The sequence below is a fragment of the Paroedura picta genome, chromosome 3, assembly GCF_049243985.1.
Source record: "Paroedura picta isolate Pp20150507F chromosome 3, Ppicta_v3.0, whole genome shotgun sequence".
NCBI classification, from domain to species: Eukaryota; Metazoa; Chordata; class Lepidosauria; order Squamata; family Gekkonidae; genus Paroedura; species Paroedura picta.
In genome coordinates, this window is record NC_135371.1 from 1,050,508 (window position 1) to 1,067,040 (window position 16,533).

General features: G+C 49.6%; 1 protein-coding gene across 1 annotated transcript in view; it reads right to left on the minus strand.

Moving 5' to 3' along the window:
- Window positions 1-33: 33 nt before the first annotated feature.
- The window catches only part of LOC143833802 (uncharacterized), a 40,233-nt gene continuing 23,733 nt past the window's right edge, over window positions 34-16,533 (minus strand). Inside the window, exons 8-15 of the mRNA XM_077330029.1 lie at window positions 11,946-12,189; window positions 10,261-10,827; window positions 10,077-10,167; window positions 9,351-9,421; window positions 9,098-9,224; window positions 8,019-8,098; window positions 7,610-7,760; window positions 34-5,613 (exon numbers count right to left, since the gene is read on the minus strand). Coding sequence (XP_077186144.1) covers window positions 4,814-5,613; window positions 7,610-7,760; window positions 8,019-8,098; window positions 9,098-9,224; window positions 9,351-9,421; window positions 10,077-10,167; window positions 10,261-10,827; window positions 11,946-12,189 — 2,131 coding nt within the window. The 3' untranslated portion in view covers window positions 34-4,813. The remainder of the gene's footprint in view (window positions 5,614-7,609; window positions 7,761-8,018; window positions 8,099-9,097; window positions 9,225-9,350; window positions 9,422-10,076; window positions 10,168-10,260; window positions 10,828-11,945; window positions 12,190-16,533) is intronic.

Sequence of the window (16,533 nt, forward strand, 5' to 3'; positions counted from 1 at the left end):
TGCCATCCCATAGGCATGCACTGAACATCTCACTGTTTAAAAAAATAAATTTTATTCATTATTATCAAATAATAAAGACAAGTAATATTGATAATATAAAAATAATAAAACCCCTAAAGCTTTAAAAGTTTATCCTTTTGGCTTCTTACTAATAACAAGACATTCATTTTTGTTCAAATTTGCTTTGCATTGTGACATTTGACCCAAACCATTTAAGATTCCACTCTCAGTGAATCTGGAAGATTTGTCAACATAAGTGCAATATCTTAATCTTAGCATTATTACTTATTGCAAACAAAAAACATCCCATGCTAAATCGGCTGACAAAAGCAGAAAGGAAACAACCCTGTTTATACAGAACATTCTCCAGAAGCCGGCCCTTGATCATTCTTCTGGCCTGAGGGCACTTGAACACTCACAATGCCCGATCTGTAAATTTTCCTCTTAAATAAATCATTTTGACATAGCTTATGCCTACCTCCATTCTACTTTCTCAAATGCTTTCTGAATATCTAAAAATATAAACCCAAGCTTGCAAATGTATCATTATCGTCCGTTTGGGTGACATACATCAGTTTCATAAAAAGGCAGTCAATACAATTCAAAATAACATTGGTAAGTATATTGGCAATAATTGATGCTCATTTTTAAAAACCATGACTTGAAAGTGAAACCAGTCTCCAAGATCTAGTATTCAGAACAACCTTTCCTGGTTTGAATACGACAATTGCCCATTCCAATTTAGGTGGAATATGTTTAATTGAACTGACTCGGAGATGACTCTGGCTAAAGGTTCTTTAAACTAGTTTTATAAAATGCAGACATTAAACCACCTGGGCTTACAGCCTCCCTCTTTGTTTAATCTCTTTGTAGCAACTACAATCTCATCTACGGAAAAGGTGCTTAAAAGTTTTTCAGACCCTGAGCTCCAGGTTGTAATATCTTAGGAGGACAGAAATACAGGGTTGTCAGCGGCCCCCCTGAGGCTGGCGGGGAAAGGGAGGGGGGCCCTCTCTGGGAGCTCCTGCATATGCTGACGACGTCACCCCGTCCGCCACAGGGACCCAACCCCAGAGGAGTGTCTGGCATGCTGATGTCCTGCAGAAGAGAAGTCTGCGTCTCAGAGACATTGGGGGGGTGGGGGGGTGAAGCTCTGGCTTCTGGTAAAACTCTATGGCAAGGAAGCTAATTCACCATGGAGTTTTGCTCCAAAACCAGAGCGTCCCCCACCCCGACAACCCCATGTGCCAATGTCGCTTCTGGTGAAGTCGGCACACTGGGTGCTCTTCCTGGTCCTGGAGAGTGGGGGAGTGTGCAGAAGGTGGGTGAGGATCACCGTGAAAGCAGCTATTTTGGGGGGGTTCCCCCCCCATTTCTGAAAGCCTGAAGTGGGGCTTCCACTGCCCCAGCAAGGGCCTGGCCACCCTATATTAATACCACACCTCTAGTGGTAAATGTATGAACCCACAAAGTTGTCTTGTACCAAATCAGGCTAATGATCTAGCGGTCAGTACTGCCTACCCAGAGGGACTGGGGGTCTCCGGAGTCTCCCGTGGAAGTCTTTTCTATCACCAACCACCGGATCCTGTCCACTGGAATTGAACCGGGGAATTGAACCGGGGACCCTCTGCATGCCAAACAGATGCACTACCACTGAGCCATAGCCCTTCCCATGCTCTAGAATGTCTCCTGTTCAAGTGAGATGCTGATTTGTTACCCGTAATATGCTAAATTTTCCCCTTTTGCTAAGAGAGTAGATGGCTATTGCCAAAATTGAAAAAATCCTGCTCTTTATTCTTTCACTTTTGTGAATGCTTGAAAGACCCGTGTTCATTCTAATTACTGGCATTGTTGTTGTTGTTAGGTGCGAAGTCGTGTCTGACCCATCGCGACCCCATGGACAATGATCCTCCAGGCCTTCCTGTCCTCTACCATTCCCCAGAGACCATTTAGGTTTGCACCGACTGCTTCAGTGACTCCATCCAGCCCCCTCATTCTCTGTGGTCCCCTTCTTCTTTTGCCCTCGATCGCTCCCAGCATTAGGCTCTTCTCCAGGGAGTCCTTCCTTCTCATGAGGTGGCCAAAGTATTTGAGTTTCATCTTCAGGATCTGGCCTTCTAAGGAGCAGTCAGGGCTGATCTCCTCTAGGACTGACCGGTTTGTTCGCCTTGCAGTCCAAGGGACTCGCAAGAGTCTTCTGCAGCACCAGAGTTCAAAAGCCTCAATTCTTTGACGCTCGGCCTTCCTTATGGTCCAACTTTTGCAGCCATACATTGCGACTGGGAAGACCATCGCCTAGACTAAACGCACTTCTGTTGGCAGAATTACTGGCATTACCCTTAATCAAACTTGCTAAGTACTATTGACCTTTTATATTTAAGCCCATTGTTTTTCCCAAAAAGAGCTCAAAGGAAAAAATTCAGTGTTGTTCTCCCCTTTATCAATCCTCACAACAGCCCTGCAAGGTAGGTTAGGCGGAGAGATCACCCAGCAAGTTTACATAACACAAGTTGGGATTTGAACCCAGGTCTATCAGTTCCTAGCCCAATAATGCAACCTCTATATCAAACTGGCTTTTCCTAATATTACCCCAATGGATATTTTACTTATTTACTTACCTGCTTACTTCATGCCTTTCTCACCGAGACACAAAGTGAATTGCAAAATTATTTAAAAATCTTTGTCAGACAGCATAATACATTCAATAATCCATGCAGTAGGATTATGGAACTTGAGCAGGGGGTGGGACTAGGTGGCCTGTATGGCCCCTTCCCACTCTAGGATTCTGTGAAAACAAGGCACATAATAACGCCACCAACTAAGACATACCAGGCCATTCCGTAATGCAAAAATTAGAAGATAATGCAGTATAGCAAGCCATTCCATAGTACAAAACCAGAAGGGGATGCAGTCAAAGCAAGGGGGAACACAGAAGCAGGCCCCCCTGCATGCCAAGCAGAAGCACGACCACGGAGTCACAGCCCCTTTGTGGGATGACAGCCTCTTCAAGATTACAGAGCCAATACATGCGTATTACAGAAACAGCAGATATTGGAGGAAAGATAGAGAGGGTTTTATTTTTCTCCCATTATAAAAGTATTTTTTGAGCAATTTGGCCTGTTTTGGGATACATTTAAAGTATTGGCAGAATGTGCAAAAATAGAAAAGCTCAAGAAAAGTAGAATATGTTTTATACCCCACATTTCACTACCTGTGAGGTAGGTAGGCTGAGAGAGCTCTGACAGAACTGCTCTGTGAGAGCAGTCTATCTGTGCTGTGAGCCCAAGGAAATCCAACCCAGTTTGCCAAATAAGAAACCACTGTTCTTCCCCACGACACCACACTGGCTTACTCAAAACAGTTTCTGTTGTCCCCCTCTCCTCCATTTTATCCTCACAACAACCCTGTGAGGTAGGTTAGACAGAGAGAGGTCACTGGCTTCATGTCTCTCTGTCAAGAATCTCAATAAGGCATCCATTACTAGAAACACTGCTTGCCTTGTACTAGTCCAAACCACTAGGCAGCAGTTAAAAAAAAAACCACCACAGCCTAGGCTCCAACTGATATTTGCCACTAGAAGTGTGCAAAAACAAAACAAAAAAACAGTATTTTGGGGGTTCAGGCATAATGAACATGAAAGTTATTGGGATTTCCCGGGGCATTTCCGCACTCATTACATGCAGTTTCATGCCAGTCGATCGCAAACTGAATGTTCTGGCCCCTGCACATGACGCTGCCCACATCCAGCTGACAGCTCTCTACAGCCTCCGTTTTAAAGCACTTCTTTGGGAATCGCATAAAGTGGATTCACCGCCCCCAAAAGCACTAGCGACCGGAAAGCAACCAGCAGAGGGAAGGTGTGGAGGCTGAAATGCGCTAAAGTCACCTGCTTCGGCCCGCCCTCACGCCCACCTCCCTCTCCCTTGTTCCCAGGGAAGGGAATGTCTTTTTAAAAATGGCGACATGCCTGGAGCAATGAATAGGCAGACAAGCATGCAGGTGATGCCAGGAATAAAAGAATATTTCTTTCAACAAAGCGTGCCTCTTGAAATCAGGAACTATATTAATGTTCTAATTTATAAAAGGACTCATGATCTCATAAGAGGTGGCCTCCAAAAAGCACTATGCATCTCTGATTCTATGCATAGACACCGCAACAGAGAAGTATGAATTAAAAAATAATTAGCAGGCATCACGGGACCTTTAAACTGTTGGAGAAAGGGGATTGGTTGCCTGGACTGATTGACAGGCAGAAGCAAGACACATATGGGTGTGTTGCTCTCTTCTGCCTCTTCCAGCAGCTGAGGAGGAGGGTGAGACGCACAAAAAGGCAGCATACAAAGGCGAGACAGCAAAAAGGTGAGAAAGGCCTTTGAGGCATGATATTATTTAGCGCTTCGCCATTCCGCGGGCATGATGCTATTTTTACTAATGTGCGGAAATTCCCCTGATATTCCTGGTATTGAGATTTGATATTTGGGAATTCTGAATTTTTTCAGCTCTATTATAGCCTATAGGAACTATTACAGTCAATAGTGCCCATAGGGTTTAATGGAGAATCAAGCCGGGTACATAAATATTCAGAATAAATAAATAAATACAGTCGCTGCCATCAATTAATAACATATAAGATCCGGGGCTGGTAGTTCTGAGTATTGGCCTACAGCCTTCTAAATCCAGGTCGACCTCCATCCAATCAGCCCAGGCTCAACGCGACAGATGGAAGTGCAGAACTCACCCATGGGAGGTATCGAGCTGAAGTTTTTGCGTGGCCACTGATGCTCTTCCCAAACTCTAAGCATTCACACACCTTCTATCCAGCATGGGTCCTTTGATGCCTAATCAGGTTTGCGCTCTGGTTGAAGGTCTTTCCGCATTCAGAACATCCATATGGCTTCTCCCCTGTGTGGATCCTCTGGTGAGAAGTGAGGTGGGCGCTCTGAATGAAGCTCTTGCCGCACTCGGAGCATTTATATGGCTTCTCCCCCGTGTGGATCCTCTGATGCGAGCGAAGGCTTGAGCTGACTCTGAAAATCTTCCCGCATATTGTGCACGGGTAGGGCTTCTCTCCCGTGTGGATTCTCTGGTGGTAAGTCAGGGTTATGCTGACCCTGAATCTTTTCCCGCAGACGGAGCATTCATAGGGCTTCTCACCGGTGTGAATCCTCTGGTGGGCCACGAGGCTCTTGCCCTCCGTGAAGCTCTTCCCGCATTCTTTGCATTTATATGGCTTCTCTCCTGTGTGGACTCTCTTATGGGCTGCGAGGTGAGCGCTCTGCACAAACCTCTTCTCACAGACTGGGCACTGGTACGGTCTTTCCTCTTTGGGGCCCTTCTGACGGGACGGGAGGTTTTGAGTCTGACTGAAGCTCCTTCCAGACTCGGGGCTTTTCCCGCCAGTGGGGACTCTCCCCCGGGGCCGAAGGACTAGCTTACTCAGGGAAGCTTTTGCAAAGTGGCTGAACTTGCTCCTTTTCTTTCCTCTGCCGCTTCCTTCTTGCCTTCGGGTTTCCTGACTGCCGGGCTTTTGGGAAGCCATGGACTTCTTCGCCTCCTCTCCTTCAGACTTCTTTCTCTGCTGTTCTTCCTTTTTCTCGGGCTCCCTCACAACCCCTGCAGGAAAGAGAGAGAGAAGGGCTTGTTAAGGGAGACACAGCAGTGCCAAAGCACAGAAGGGACGCAAATAACAGCTGTTGTGGACAGAAAATGCATTGCCAGGAAAATGTGCCCCGTGTGAAAGAAGCCTCCGCAGATGGATGGGAAAAGGCATAGAGGACGGAGACAAGAGTGGTCTTCCAAGCAGAAAGATACAGTTCGTTCCTCAGCATCTCCTATTAAACCATCTCAAAAACAGTGGAGGAGGAGGAGGTTATGCCGTGCTCTTCACTGCCCAAATGAATCCCAAAGTGGCTTACGTTCCTTCCCTTTCCCCACAACAGGCACCTTGTGAGGTAGATAGGGCTGAGAGAGCTCTCAGAGAACTGTTCTAGAAGTACAGCTCTAAGTGAACTGTGATTACCCCATGGTCAACCAGCTGGCTGCATGTGGAGGAGTGGAGACTCAAACCTCGTTCCCCAGATTAGAGTTCACTGCCCTTAACCCCTAAACCACGCTGGCTCTTGAAGGATTCCACACCCAAGCCTTTCAAGAACAACTTCTGCTCCAAGAAGAATGCTGGTTAAGGTGAGGCCAGGCTGGTAGTGCTGGTCAGTACTCTTTACTCATATTGGCCACAACCTTCTTGGCCACCACCTAATGCAGCTGTGCACCAACAAGCCCCTGGGAAATGCCCACATTCTTCCTGGGAAGAGAATCTCAAGGAGTTGGGAAAGTTTTGAGAAGAAAGAGAGCGCTAAATTGTTCAGAGCTCTTCCAATTGAATGTTAAGGAATCATAGAATCATAGCGTTGGAAGGGACCTCATGGGTCATCCAACCCCCTACACCATGCAGGACACTCACATCCCAATCGCTCATCTACTGTCACCTGCCACCCCCTTGAGCCTTCACAGAATCAGCCTCTCCATCAGATGGCTATTCAGCCTCTGTTTAAAAATCTCCAAAGATGGAGAACCCACCACCTCCCGAGGAAGCCTGTTCCACTGAGAAACCACTCTGACTATCAGGAACTTCTTCCGGATGTTTAGATGGAATTTCTTTTGAATTAATTTTATCCCATTCATTCTAGTCTGTCCCTGTGGGGCAAGAGAGAACAATTCTGCTCCATCCTCTTTTAAATACTTGATGGTTATCAGATCCCCTCAGTCGTCTCCTCTCCAGGCTAAACTGACCAAGCTCCCCCAACCTTTCTTCATACGTCTTGGTCTCCAAACCCTCACCATCTTTGTTGCCCTCCTCTGGACACGTTCCAGTTTGTCTACATCGCTCTTCAACTGGGGTGCCCAAAACTGAACACAGGACTCCAAGTGAGGCTGAACCAGAACAGAGCAAAGCGGTACCATCACCTCCCGTGATCTGGACATGATACTCTGTTTGATACAGCCCAAAATCCCATTTGCCTTTTTAGCCACCGAGTCACACTGCTGACTCACGTTCAATGTATGACCATACATTGAACGTGAGTCAGCAGTGTGACTCAGTGGCTAAAAAGACTCCTAGATCTTTTTCGCACATGCTACTGCCAAGACAAGTCCCCCCATCCTATATTGGTGTATTTGGTTTTTCCTACCTAAATGCAGAACTTTACATTTGTCCCTATTGAACATGTTATTCAGTTTAGCCCACTTCTTGAGCCTATCAAGATCATGTTGTATTCTGTTGCTGTCTTCAGTTGTCTTTGCTACCCCTCCCAGTTTAGTATCATCTTCAAATTTATTAAATATCCTCTCTAATCCCTCATCCAAATCATTTATAAATATGTTGAACAACCCAGGCCCCAGGACAGATCCTTGGGGTACTCCACTTGTCACTTTAATGTTATCTTTGGGGTTTCCTGGGCAACCTCCTTAGGGTTTGGGGCAACTATTTATGAATGTCTCTTGCAAGATGATACAGAAATGAAGGATCCCACCACCGGCATCTTCAACCAGTTCCCTCCTCTGCGTTGATACAGATCAAAATCAGCAGCCATTCCTACGATCCCATATTTACCAGCCATGGCAGATGGAGGAATTCCCAAGGAGGCCAGATTCCAGCGGGTCTCCTCCATGACCTCCTGGTGCAGGGCTCTTTGGTCCGGATCCAGCAGAACCCACTCCTCCTCGGAGAAGCACACGGCTACGTCCTCCACAGTCACCAGACCCTGCAAGAAGAAAGGGACGTTTTCTCTTGGCCTGAGAAGAGGGGGCAGGCAAGGGGAGCTCTTCGGCAGCAGCATTCAAACCACCCTGAGAAGACATACATTCCACACACACACACTGGATAATGCACTTCCAGCCTGCTTCGGCAGTTGCTTTTTCCAATGTGTGCGGAATCGGTCACAGATCCTTTTTTGGCCCAGGCTCAGAGGTCCCTGGGGGAGGCCCGAGCCCTCCTCCAGCAACATCCCCTCCCCCATTACCTGATCCGGATGCCCAGAGGGGGTTTCCTTTCTATCACAATGAGAAGGTCTGGAATGAAGAACCGGTGTCCTCCCAGCCCCTGTGGTGGAGACGGAAAGGAAAGTTGGCTCACTTTGTTCCATTTCCCTTCTCTGGGGACCCTGCGGCTGGGCAGTCTTCTCCTACCGGAACCCATTCCTCCCTGGCGGAAGACAAAGCTTCTAGGCAGAGCAACATTGACAACGTCTGGGGTTGCCTTGCCCAGGGAAAGACCTCTGGGCCTGACTCTAGCAGCCTCGTGATTCTGATGGATCTGTGGGGACAAGTAAGAGCTGCAGTCCGCACGATTCAATGGCCTATGCAGAAAATCCCACAGGGAGCACCAGAGGAGATACACAGCTAGCACGCTTGGACTAGGAACTTCCTGATGAGTCTCAAATCATATCCTCTTATTGGAGACTTCCTGCTCCTTTGAGCACACTTCCTCCCTGCTTACCTCCAGAACAGAGCTTGAACCCTCAACAACACTGTCAGCCCACTTGGACTCTCTCTCATCTCTTTCTTTGCAAAGTTGTTTCCTTTCATAATAAAACTATTTATTCTTTAAGCAGCCAGTGCTCTGCTCGCCTGCATCCTGTGTTGGACCTTGGACTGGTGCTCTGGAGGCAGGAAGTCACGCCCAGGGAGTCACCAGGGCCACTCAAACAACTTCCCTTCAAGCAAGTCACAAGCCTGCTAGTATCAGACAGGTTTAGTCCCTTCATGGGGTTTCCCACCCAGAGTTGAACCCAAACCCATGACCACCTTATCAACTTAGCCTGTTAATCCTGTAGGACCCTGGAATCTGTTAAATATGCCATGTACTAATTTAGGGCTCCCCATCTGCCTATATACACGGACTGGGAAATTTCCCATTTCACTGCGTCTGAGGAAGAGAGCTCTGAGAGAACTGTGACTAGCTCAGCCAGCAGACTGCATGTGGAGGAAGAAGTGGGGAATCAAACACAGTTCTGCAGATTAGAGGCTGCCGCTCATAACCATGGGGATGACTACGCAATGAACGTCGGAAGGAATCCCCACCTTCAAGAGGGAGCCGTACCCAAAAAGTCCAGGTTGCTCCAATTCTCTGCCATAACTTTGCGGTGCAAGGCCCTTTGGTCTAGATCCAGCAGATCCCACTCCTCTTCGGAAAAATACACAGCCACGTCCTCAAAGGTCACCAGATCCTGAAAGAGGGGAACATTGTTCTCCTTGCAGGTAATCCAAAAAAGAGTGCAGGGGAGGGAGCTGAACCGCCTTCAGCAGCAATGGGGAATCAGGGAGCCCCCAGCATTTCTCCCTAAGCCCCTTACCGGATCTGGCTGCACAGAAGTGGTTTCCCTGCCACTTCTAGGAGAAGTTCTAGAAGGCGCCGTGCCATTGCCTGTTGAGGAGACAGAACAGGCCTTTTATCATGTGAGTTTCTGGCAGCCCATTGTCAAGGCAAGAGGCTTCCCTGAAGTGGAGTGATCAGTTGAATATGCCTGGGGCAGGGACGTTCTGCCTTCTTGCTGCCTGACAGACAACAGCAGGAGGGCTTCCGGAGGTCTGGCCCCGCCGGTGGGCCTCCTGATGGCCCCTGGGGTTTGGGTGATGGACCGGATGGGCTACTGGCCTGATCCAACAGGGCTTCTTATTAAGAAACAGTGGGATGCAGCAAACACATAAAGCTCCTCAGAGCCAGGACTTTCTAGCCAGCAGCTCTCCTGAGTCTTAGGCACAGTTCTTGCACCTCACTTTTTAACTGGATGTTCTGGGGATTGGGCCTGGGACCTTCTGCGGGCCAGCCTCTGAGCCACTGCAGCTCCCCTAGTGGTTAAACGGTTGGATGTGGATAAGAGAGAGAGCTGGGTTCAAATTCCTGGCCAGCTCAAAGGACTACAGGTTGACCTTGACCAAGACATAAACATATGTGGCAGGGCTGTTTTAAGGCTGAGACAGATGGAGAAGCCAGTATCATGGGTGCTGCTCTGACCTATGAAAAGTGGGATTAAAATATAATTTTGTGCCAAGTCGACATGTAGGTCATTTTGTCTTACCCAATCGGTCATCCTCCTGTTGGGTCCCATTGAGAACTGGTCTTTTTCTGGAGTTTGACAGGGTCTTCTCTGCCTCAGGGGAATCAGAGGTCTGAAATCACAACCGTGGCATCAGAAGATGAATAAAGTCAACAGGGAAGGTTGATTTCTACCCCTCCCAACTACTAGAATAAAAACCCCTTACCTGTTCTTCCTGCCTTTTGTCCTCTGCTTGGCTCAGGAGGAAGCCTTCGGCCAGGGCCACCGCCTGGGCGCTGCTCTCCGGCCGGCACTCCCGGACCCAGCCCTGCATCTCCCGGGGCAGGAGGGCCAGGAACTGCTCCAGGGTCACCCGGTCCAACATCTCCTGCTTGCTGCACCTCTCCGGCTCCAGCCACTGGCGGCAGAGACAGTGGAGCTGGCTGCAGACCTCTCGGGGCCCCTCGGCCTCCTGGTAGCCGAACTCCCTGAAATGCTGGCGCTGGACATCTAAGCTGATGGGGTACCCTCCCTGGGCCTTCCTCACCCTTCGTCCCCTGAGACCCCTTTTCTTCTTCACAGCCAGGGTGGCATTAGGAGTCCTTTCTCCTTCGGTGCTAACAGAGTCTCTCATCTTGAAGGGGAAGCTCAGATAAAACAAGGTGGTTTCTCTCTCTGTTTCTTTCTTACATCCAGGAATGGACAAATGTACGGAATAACAACATTCTGAGAAGCAAACAACAACGCTCTCTTCACAAGCAAGCAAAAGATGAGTCCGGCCAGAGACTTCCTTCTGTAGAAAAGAATCAGACAAAACAGGGATTTCTTTCAGAGTGAGTGCTTAGTCTCACCGAGAATGGGGGTACTTTAGGCCCACCCACCACCCTCACATGTTTGGAGCTCAAAACCCATTCTGATTGGTCCAACTCTATGAGACAACTTCATAGAGGGGTCACATGGGTCCCAAGAGAAAGAAATTTTGCTTACAAAAATAGAAGCATGTTTTAAATGATATATTCATTTAAGTGCCTTTAATTTATTGTGAACAGATTAATTTCTAAGAGGTTAACTTGCTACAGCTCCAATCCTAGGTAAGAATGAGAAGAGAGGTCCTCTACAGATGGAAAGAAGTCAATCAATGTCCAAAGAGGCTCCAAGTCTAATCCACACGAGGGCGGGGCCAACTGCCAAGCGTACCCGAGTGAGAGAGAACAAAATCTGAGTCCACTAGCACCTTTACGACCAACAACGCGTCATTCAAGATATATGAGCTTTCATGTGCAAGCACACTTAACCCTTTCCCTTCCAGATCCTCTTGCATGCACACCCTCATCTTAATGTTGTGCACAAGAGTTCTCAGGTTTCAGCTCATCTCGTAGTGTTCAAATCTGCCTGTTGATAGATGTTGGCCACCATCTCTTCCGTTGAACAGCACTCTCTCAATGATGCCTTTCTTGGGTAGGTCATGCACTAAGTGAAATTTCACACCGATGTGCTTAGTGCATACAACTGTTTTTCCTGATTGAGGAATCTTAATGCAGTTCTGGTTGTCTTCTTTAAGTTGCATTGGCTTTTTTTAGTTGGGTGCAATTGGATAGCCCTCTCCATCCCCACTCGCTCCCCGCAAGTTTCCACCCAAGCACGCCAGAGCACCCCCCCCCATTCAGCCAGGCCGCCCTGAGTCCCTGGAGGGGTCCCTTGACACGGGGGCCCCATCTCCCCCCCCCAGCCATGTCAATGCAGAACGGAGCCCGAGTCCGGGGAGCCCGCGAGACCCCCGGGGCGTAATTCTGGGGAGCAGCTTCCATGCCCCCCCCCCGCCCCGGCATGGAGAAAGGCCTTGGGGTCTCCCCCCTCGGCCCCAGACCCCCCCCGCAGCCCCTCCCCAGAGCCAACCGCGCCGGGCCTCACCGAGGACTGGGGGGCGGGCGGGGGGGGCAGTGGGGGTGCCGCAGCTCTCGCTCCAGGCCCGAGAGGCCCCGCCGCCCTTCTAGGACTCTGACAGGTCGACTCGCTCGCCACTTCCGGCCTCAGGTTGACGTTTCCCAGGAAGTCGCGGCCGAGCAAGACCGGACAGCGCCCCCTGCAGGCTCCGGGAGGGGGGAAGGAGGAAACCCCGCAGCCCTTCCTCGGTCCCTGCAGTCCGGAGAAGAGGGGTCATTCCGGGGGATCTCCCTGGAGGGTGGCATCCCTGGACCCCCCTGGGGCAGAAGGCCACCGAGTCCCCCCCTCCCAAGCAGCCCTTTCCTCCCGGGGGGACGGGACACTGAGCTCTGCCGTCTGGAGAGGAGCTGCCCTTCCAGGGATCTCCAGGTCCTCCCTGGAGGCTGGCATCCCTGAACCTCCCAGGGGCACAAGGCCACCGAGACCCCCCCTCCAGCTGCCCTTTTCTCCAAGGGGGGGGAGGAACTGATCTCTGCAGTCTGGGGAGGAGGGGTCATTCCGGGGGATCCCCAGGTCCCTCCTGGCGGCTGGCATCCCTGGACCTGCCTAGGACACAAGCCACCCCCTCCCAAGCTGCCCTTTTCTGCTCCCTGTAGTCGGGAGAGGAGCTGTCCTTCCAGGGGATCTCCGTGTCCCCCCTGGAGGCTGGCATCCCTAGCTGCAGACAGGAGGCAGCATCTGGCCCCGGTTAGTCTGGGCACGTGCAGAACTGGCAGGATTCTGCAGAGTGGTGGGATTCATCACAGTGCAGAGGGGAAAACACAACAGGCACCTTGTTTCTTGGATGCTTTAGGATGCTTAGGGCTGATCCTGCGTTGAGCAGGGGGTTGGACTAGATGGCCTGTATGGCCCCTTCCAACTCTGTGATTCTATGATTCTATTCCCATCCTCCATCTCCCCCCCCCCCAGTAGGGAAACCACTGGAGCTGTGCTTCCTAGAGAAGACGGAGTGAAGGGAGCTGGGAAAGAGCTTCAGACAGAAGGGCCGACTTACTGGATATCATCAAGCACATGCTGATGAAAAAGACTTTTCGATTGAGGACAAGTCTTATTCCCAATCGTGGAAACACAAGCGAGAAACCATATAAATGCACAGAGCGCAGGGAAGTGGTCTGGTTTAGTGGACCAGGAGAACATATGGCGCGGAAAGGTAGTTTCAGACCAGCTAGATTTGATTTGGGAGGTATAAACCTTGGCCAGGAGATTGACCTGGAATGGTAACCTAAAGTCCTATCCAATAACCCATTGAAGGAAGTCACCAGATAAACGTTTCTTCCGATCTGTGAATCCATTTAGGAGAGAAACCGTAAAAGGCTGATTGTGTGGAGAGAGATTCTCAGCACAGCGATGCAATGTCCTGCCTTTGAAGCCATTCAGGCAAGAAACCGTATCAGTGGGGAGAGATCCCGTCCTAAGACCAGTCAAAATACACACGCAGGGGCCAAACCATTTGAAGGGCCGGAATGTGGAAAGAGCTTCAGTCAGAAGAGTCCACCTGGCAATTATGTGTTTGTTTATGGTGTGGCGGGTGCCTAACATGGCCAGGGGATCCGAGGATTGTCTGGCAGCCGGGCAAGGGGCATTCGGAGGCGGCTCGCTGTTGCCTGCAGCTGCATCGTGACCCCTCTAATGTTCCTTGGAAGTCTCCCATCCAAATCCTAGCCAGGGTCGCCTCTGCTTCGCTTCCGAGATCTGACGGGGTTGGGCTTACCCAGGCTAGCAAAGAAGCTGTGTAAATGCTTAGAATGCACAAGGTGAATTTCCTCCAGGAAATTTCCTCCACGTCCTGCGGGATGCTCCAATAGTGGGAGCCTTCCTAACTTCACCAAGCAGGCCGTTCCTTCCAGTGACAGCCAAAAGAGGGCATCCTTTTCCATGTGTCACTCTTGATCTCACCATTATCATTACTAAGAAGGGCAAAGTGGCTGCAGCAGATCAAAGCGAGAGTGGGAGTCCTGAAGATCTGTAAGACCTGAAAGCCTCCATGTATCGACTCTCATCCAAGTAGTCCTGCAACGCTGTTGTCTATTCTGAGGAGAACTGACTATTGTGCTTCAATAAACTCTGTACTTGGTTTTAGTTAAATTTTATGAATCCAAGTTCCTTACTGGTTCAACATGGCTCCCTGGAGCACAAATAGACCCAGAGTTTTAACTAGGATTTTCTCCTTCCTATGGTAGCCAGCTTGGTGTCGTGGTTAGGAGCACAGACTTCTGAACTGGTGACCCAGGTTTGATTCCCTGCTCTTCCCCCACATGCAGCCAGCTGACTAACCTTGGCCTCGCCACAGCACTGATCAAGCTGTTCTGACCGAGCAGGATGTTTTCATAAATGTTAATGTGATAAGTGTGCTCTCATCTTATGGCATTAGCATTTATGAAAATACTGGTAACAACTAACTTCAAAAGACATCAGGCTTAAGGTTCTGGTCATCACCTTCAAGGCCATATGTGGTCCAGGTCCTGAGGGAACCCCTCTCTACTAGGATTGTGTGCTTCAGCCGCCGAAGCAGCCATTGGAGCTCAAAGCAGCCAGCGCTGTGGGGGGAGGGGCACCTGCGTGCGAGTACCGGGTCACCCACTGCTACCGGCGCCAGCCCTCCCACCTGCCCCGCTGGCTGCTTCAGACTCGAATGGTGGCCAAAGTGCACAACCCTACTCTCTACAAATGTCCCCCGAAGAGCACTGTGCTCTGCAAACATCAATAAACTGGTGATTCCTGGCCCCTACCTGGTGGACTGAGATCCCAGAAGGGGTCAGGGCCCTGCGAAAGCAGTTCTGTAAGGTCAAGGTATCCCCTGTGCAAGCACCGGGTCATGTCTGACCCTTGGGGTGACACCCTCCAGCGTTTTCATGGCAGACTCAATACGGGGTGGTTTGCCAGTGCCTTCCCCAGTCATGACCGTTTACCCCCCAGCAGCAAGCTGGGTACTCATTTTACCGACCTTGGAAGGATGGAAGGCTGAGTCGACCTTGAGCCGGCTGCTGGGATCGAACTCCCAACCTCATGAGCAAAGCTTCAGACAGCATTTCTGCCGCCTTACCACCCTGCGCCACAAGAGGCTCTTTTAAAAAACAGTTCTGTAGGGCCTGCAAAAAGGAGTTCTTCCATCAAGTTTTCAGTCAAAGCCAATAAAGCAACTCCACCAGAGCCCAAAGGCCCCTCTCACCCCCAACTGTGTTTCACAGCTGAAAGTGTCAAATAACAGCAGAGTAAACAACATACAATACTTGAGTTGCAAAGTTATAACGTTATAATATTAAATGTTAAATATTCTATTGTTATAAGTTCTACTGTTGGAAATATTATGTTCTCCACGGGAGTTTCTGGTATCCTTCCTGCTCTAGTGGAAGGGATCACAATGCAGACATCAGAACAACCTAAAATCTCAATATATAATTTTCACACAAAGGAGGGCTTCTAATCCCGGCAGCTTCAGGCCCACCAAACCCGCAGTGGAAAAATACATAAATATCTATTTCCAAAATCCCCTATTCCAGTAATTAGAAAAATAAATGCTTCTCAATAAAATATTAATACACTGTTTCCATAAAAACAAGGACTTCTCACTGCAGCTTCAGGCCCTCCAACCCCTCAGGGAAAATTGGAGGATCCATTTCCAGAATCTCCTTCTTCAGTAATACATAGAAAAGGACTCTCATCCCTCAAATATTCATCCATATTGTCTTTATACAAAGGTGGGCTTCTGCTGAGGGGTGAGTTGGCTGCTCCTCCTTGCAGCTTCAGGCCCTCCAATCCCTCAGGGAAAATTGGAGGATCCATTTCCAGAATCTCCCAGTAATCAGCACAAGAAAGTCTCATCCCTCAAGTATTATAGCCCTTACAGCCGAGGGGGGAGAGGGCTTCTTGAGAGCTAGTTTGGTGTCGTGGAGTGCAGACTTCTCATCCGGCAAGATGGGCTTGATTCCTTGTTCCTCCCCCACATGCAACCAGCTGGGTGACCTTGGGCTCGCCACGACACTGAGAAAAGTGTTCTGACTGAGCAGTGATATCAGGGCTCTCTCAGCCTCACCCACCCCACAGGGTGTCTGTTGTGGGGAGAGGAAAGGGAAGGCAACTGTAAGCCGCTTTGAGCCTCCTTCGGGTAGGAAAAGCGGCATATAAGTACCAACTCTTCTTCTTCAGTAATATCAGGGCTCTCTCAGCCTCGCCTCCCTCACAGGGTGTCTGTTGTGGGGAGAGGAAAGGGAAGGTGACTGGAAGCCGCATTGAGCCTCCTTCGGGTAGAGAAAAGCAGCATACAAGAACCAACTCTTCTTCTTCTTCTTCAGTAATCTCAGGGCTCTCTCAGCCTCACCCACCCCACAGGGTGTCTGTTGTGGGGAGAGGAAAGGGAAGGTGACTGTAAGCCCCTTTGAGCCTCCTTCGGGTAGAGAAAAGCAGCATATAAGAACCAGCTCTTCTTCTTCTTCTTCAGTAATCTCAAGGCTCTCTCAGCCTCACCCACCCCACAGGGTGTCTGTTGTGGGGAGAGGAAAGGGAAGGTGACTGTAAGCCCCTTTGAGCCTCCTTCGGGTAGAGAAAAGCAGCATAT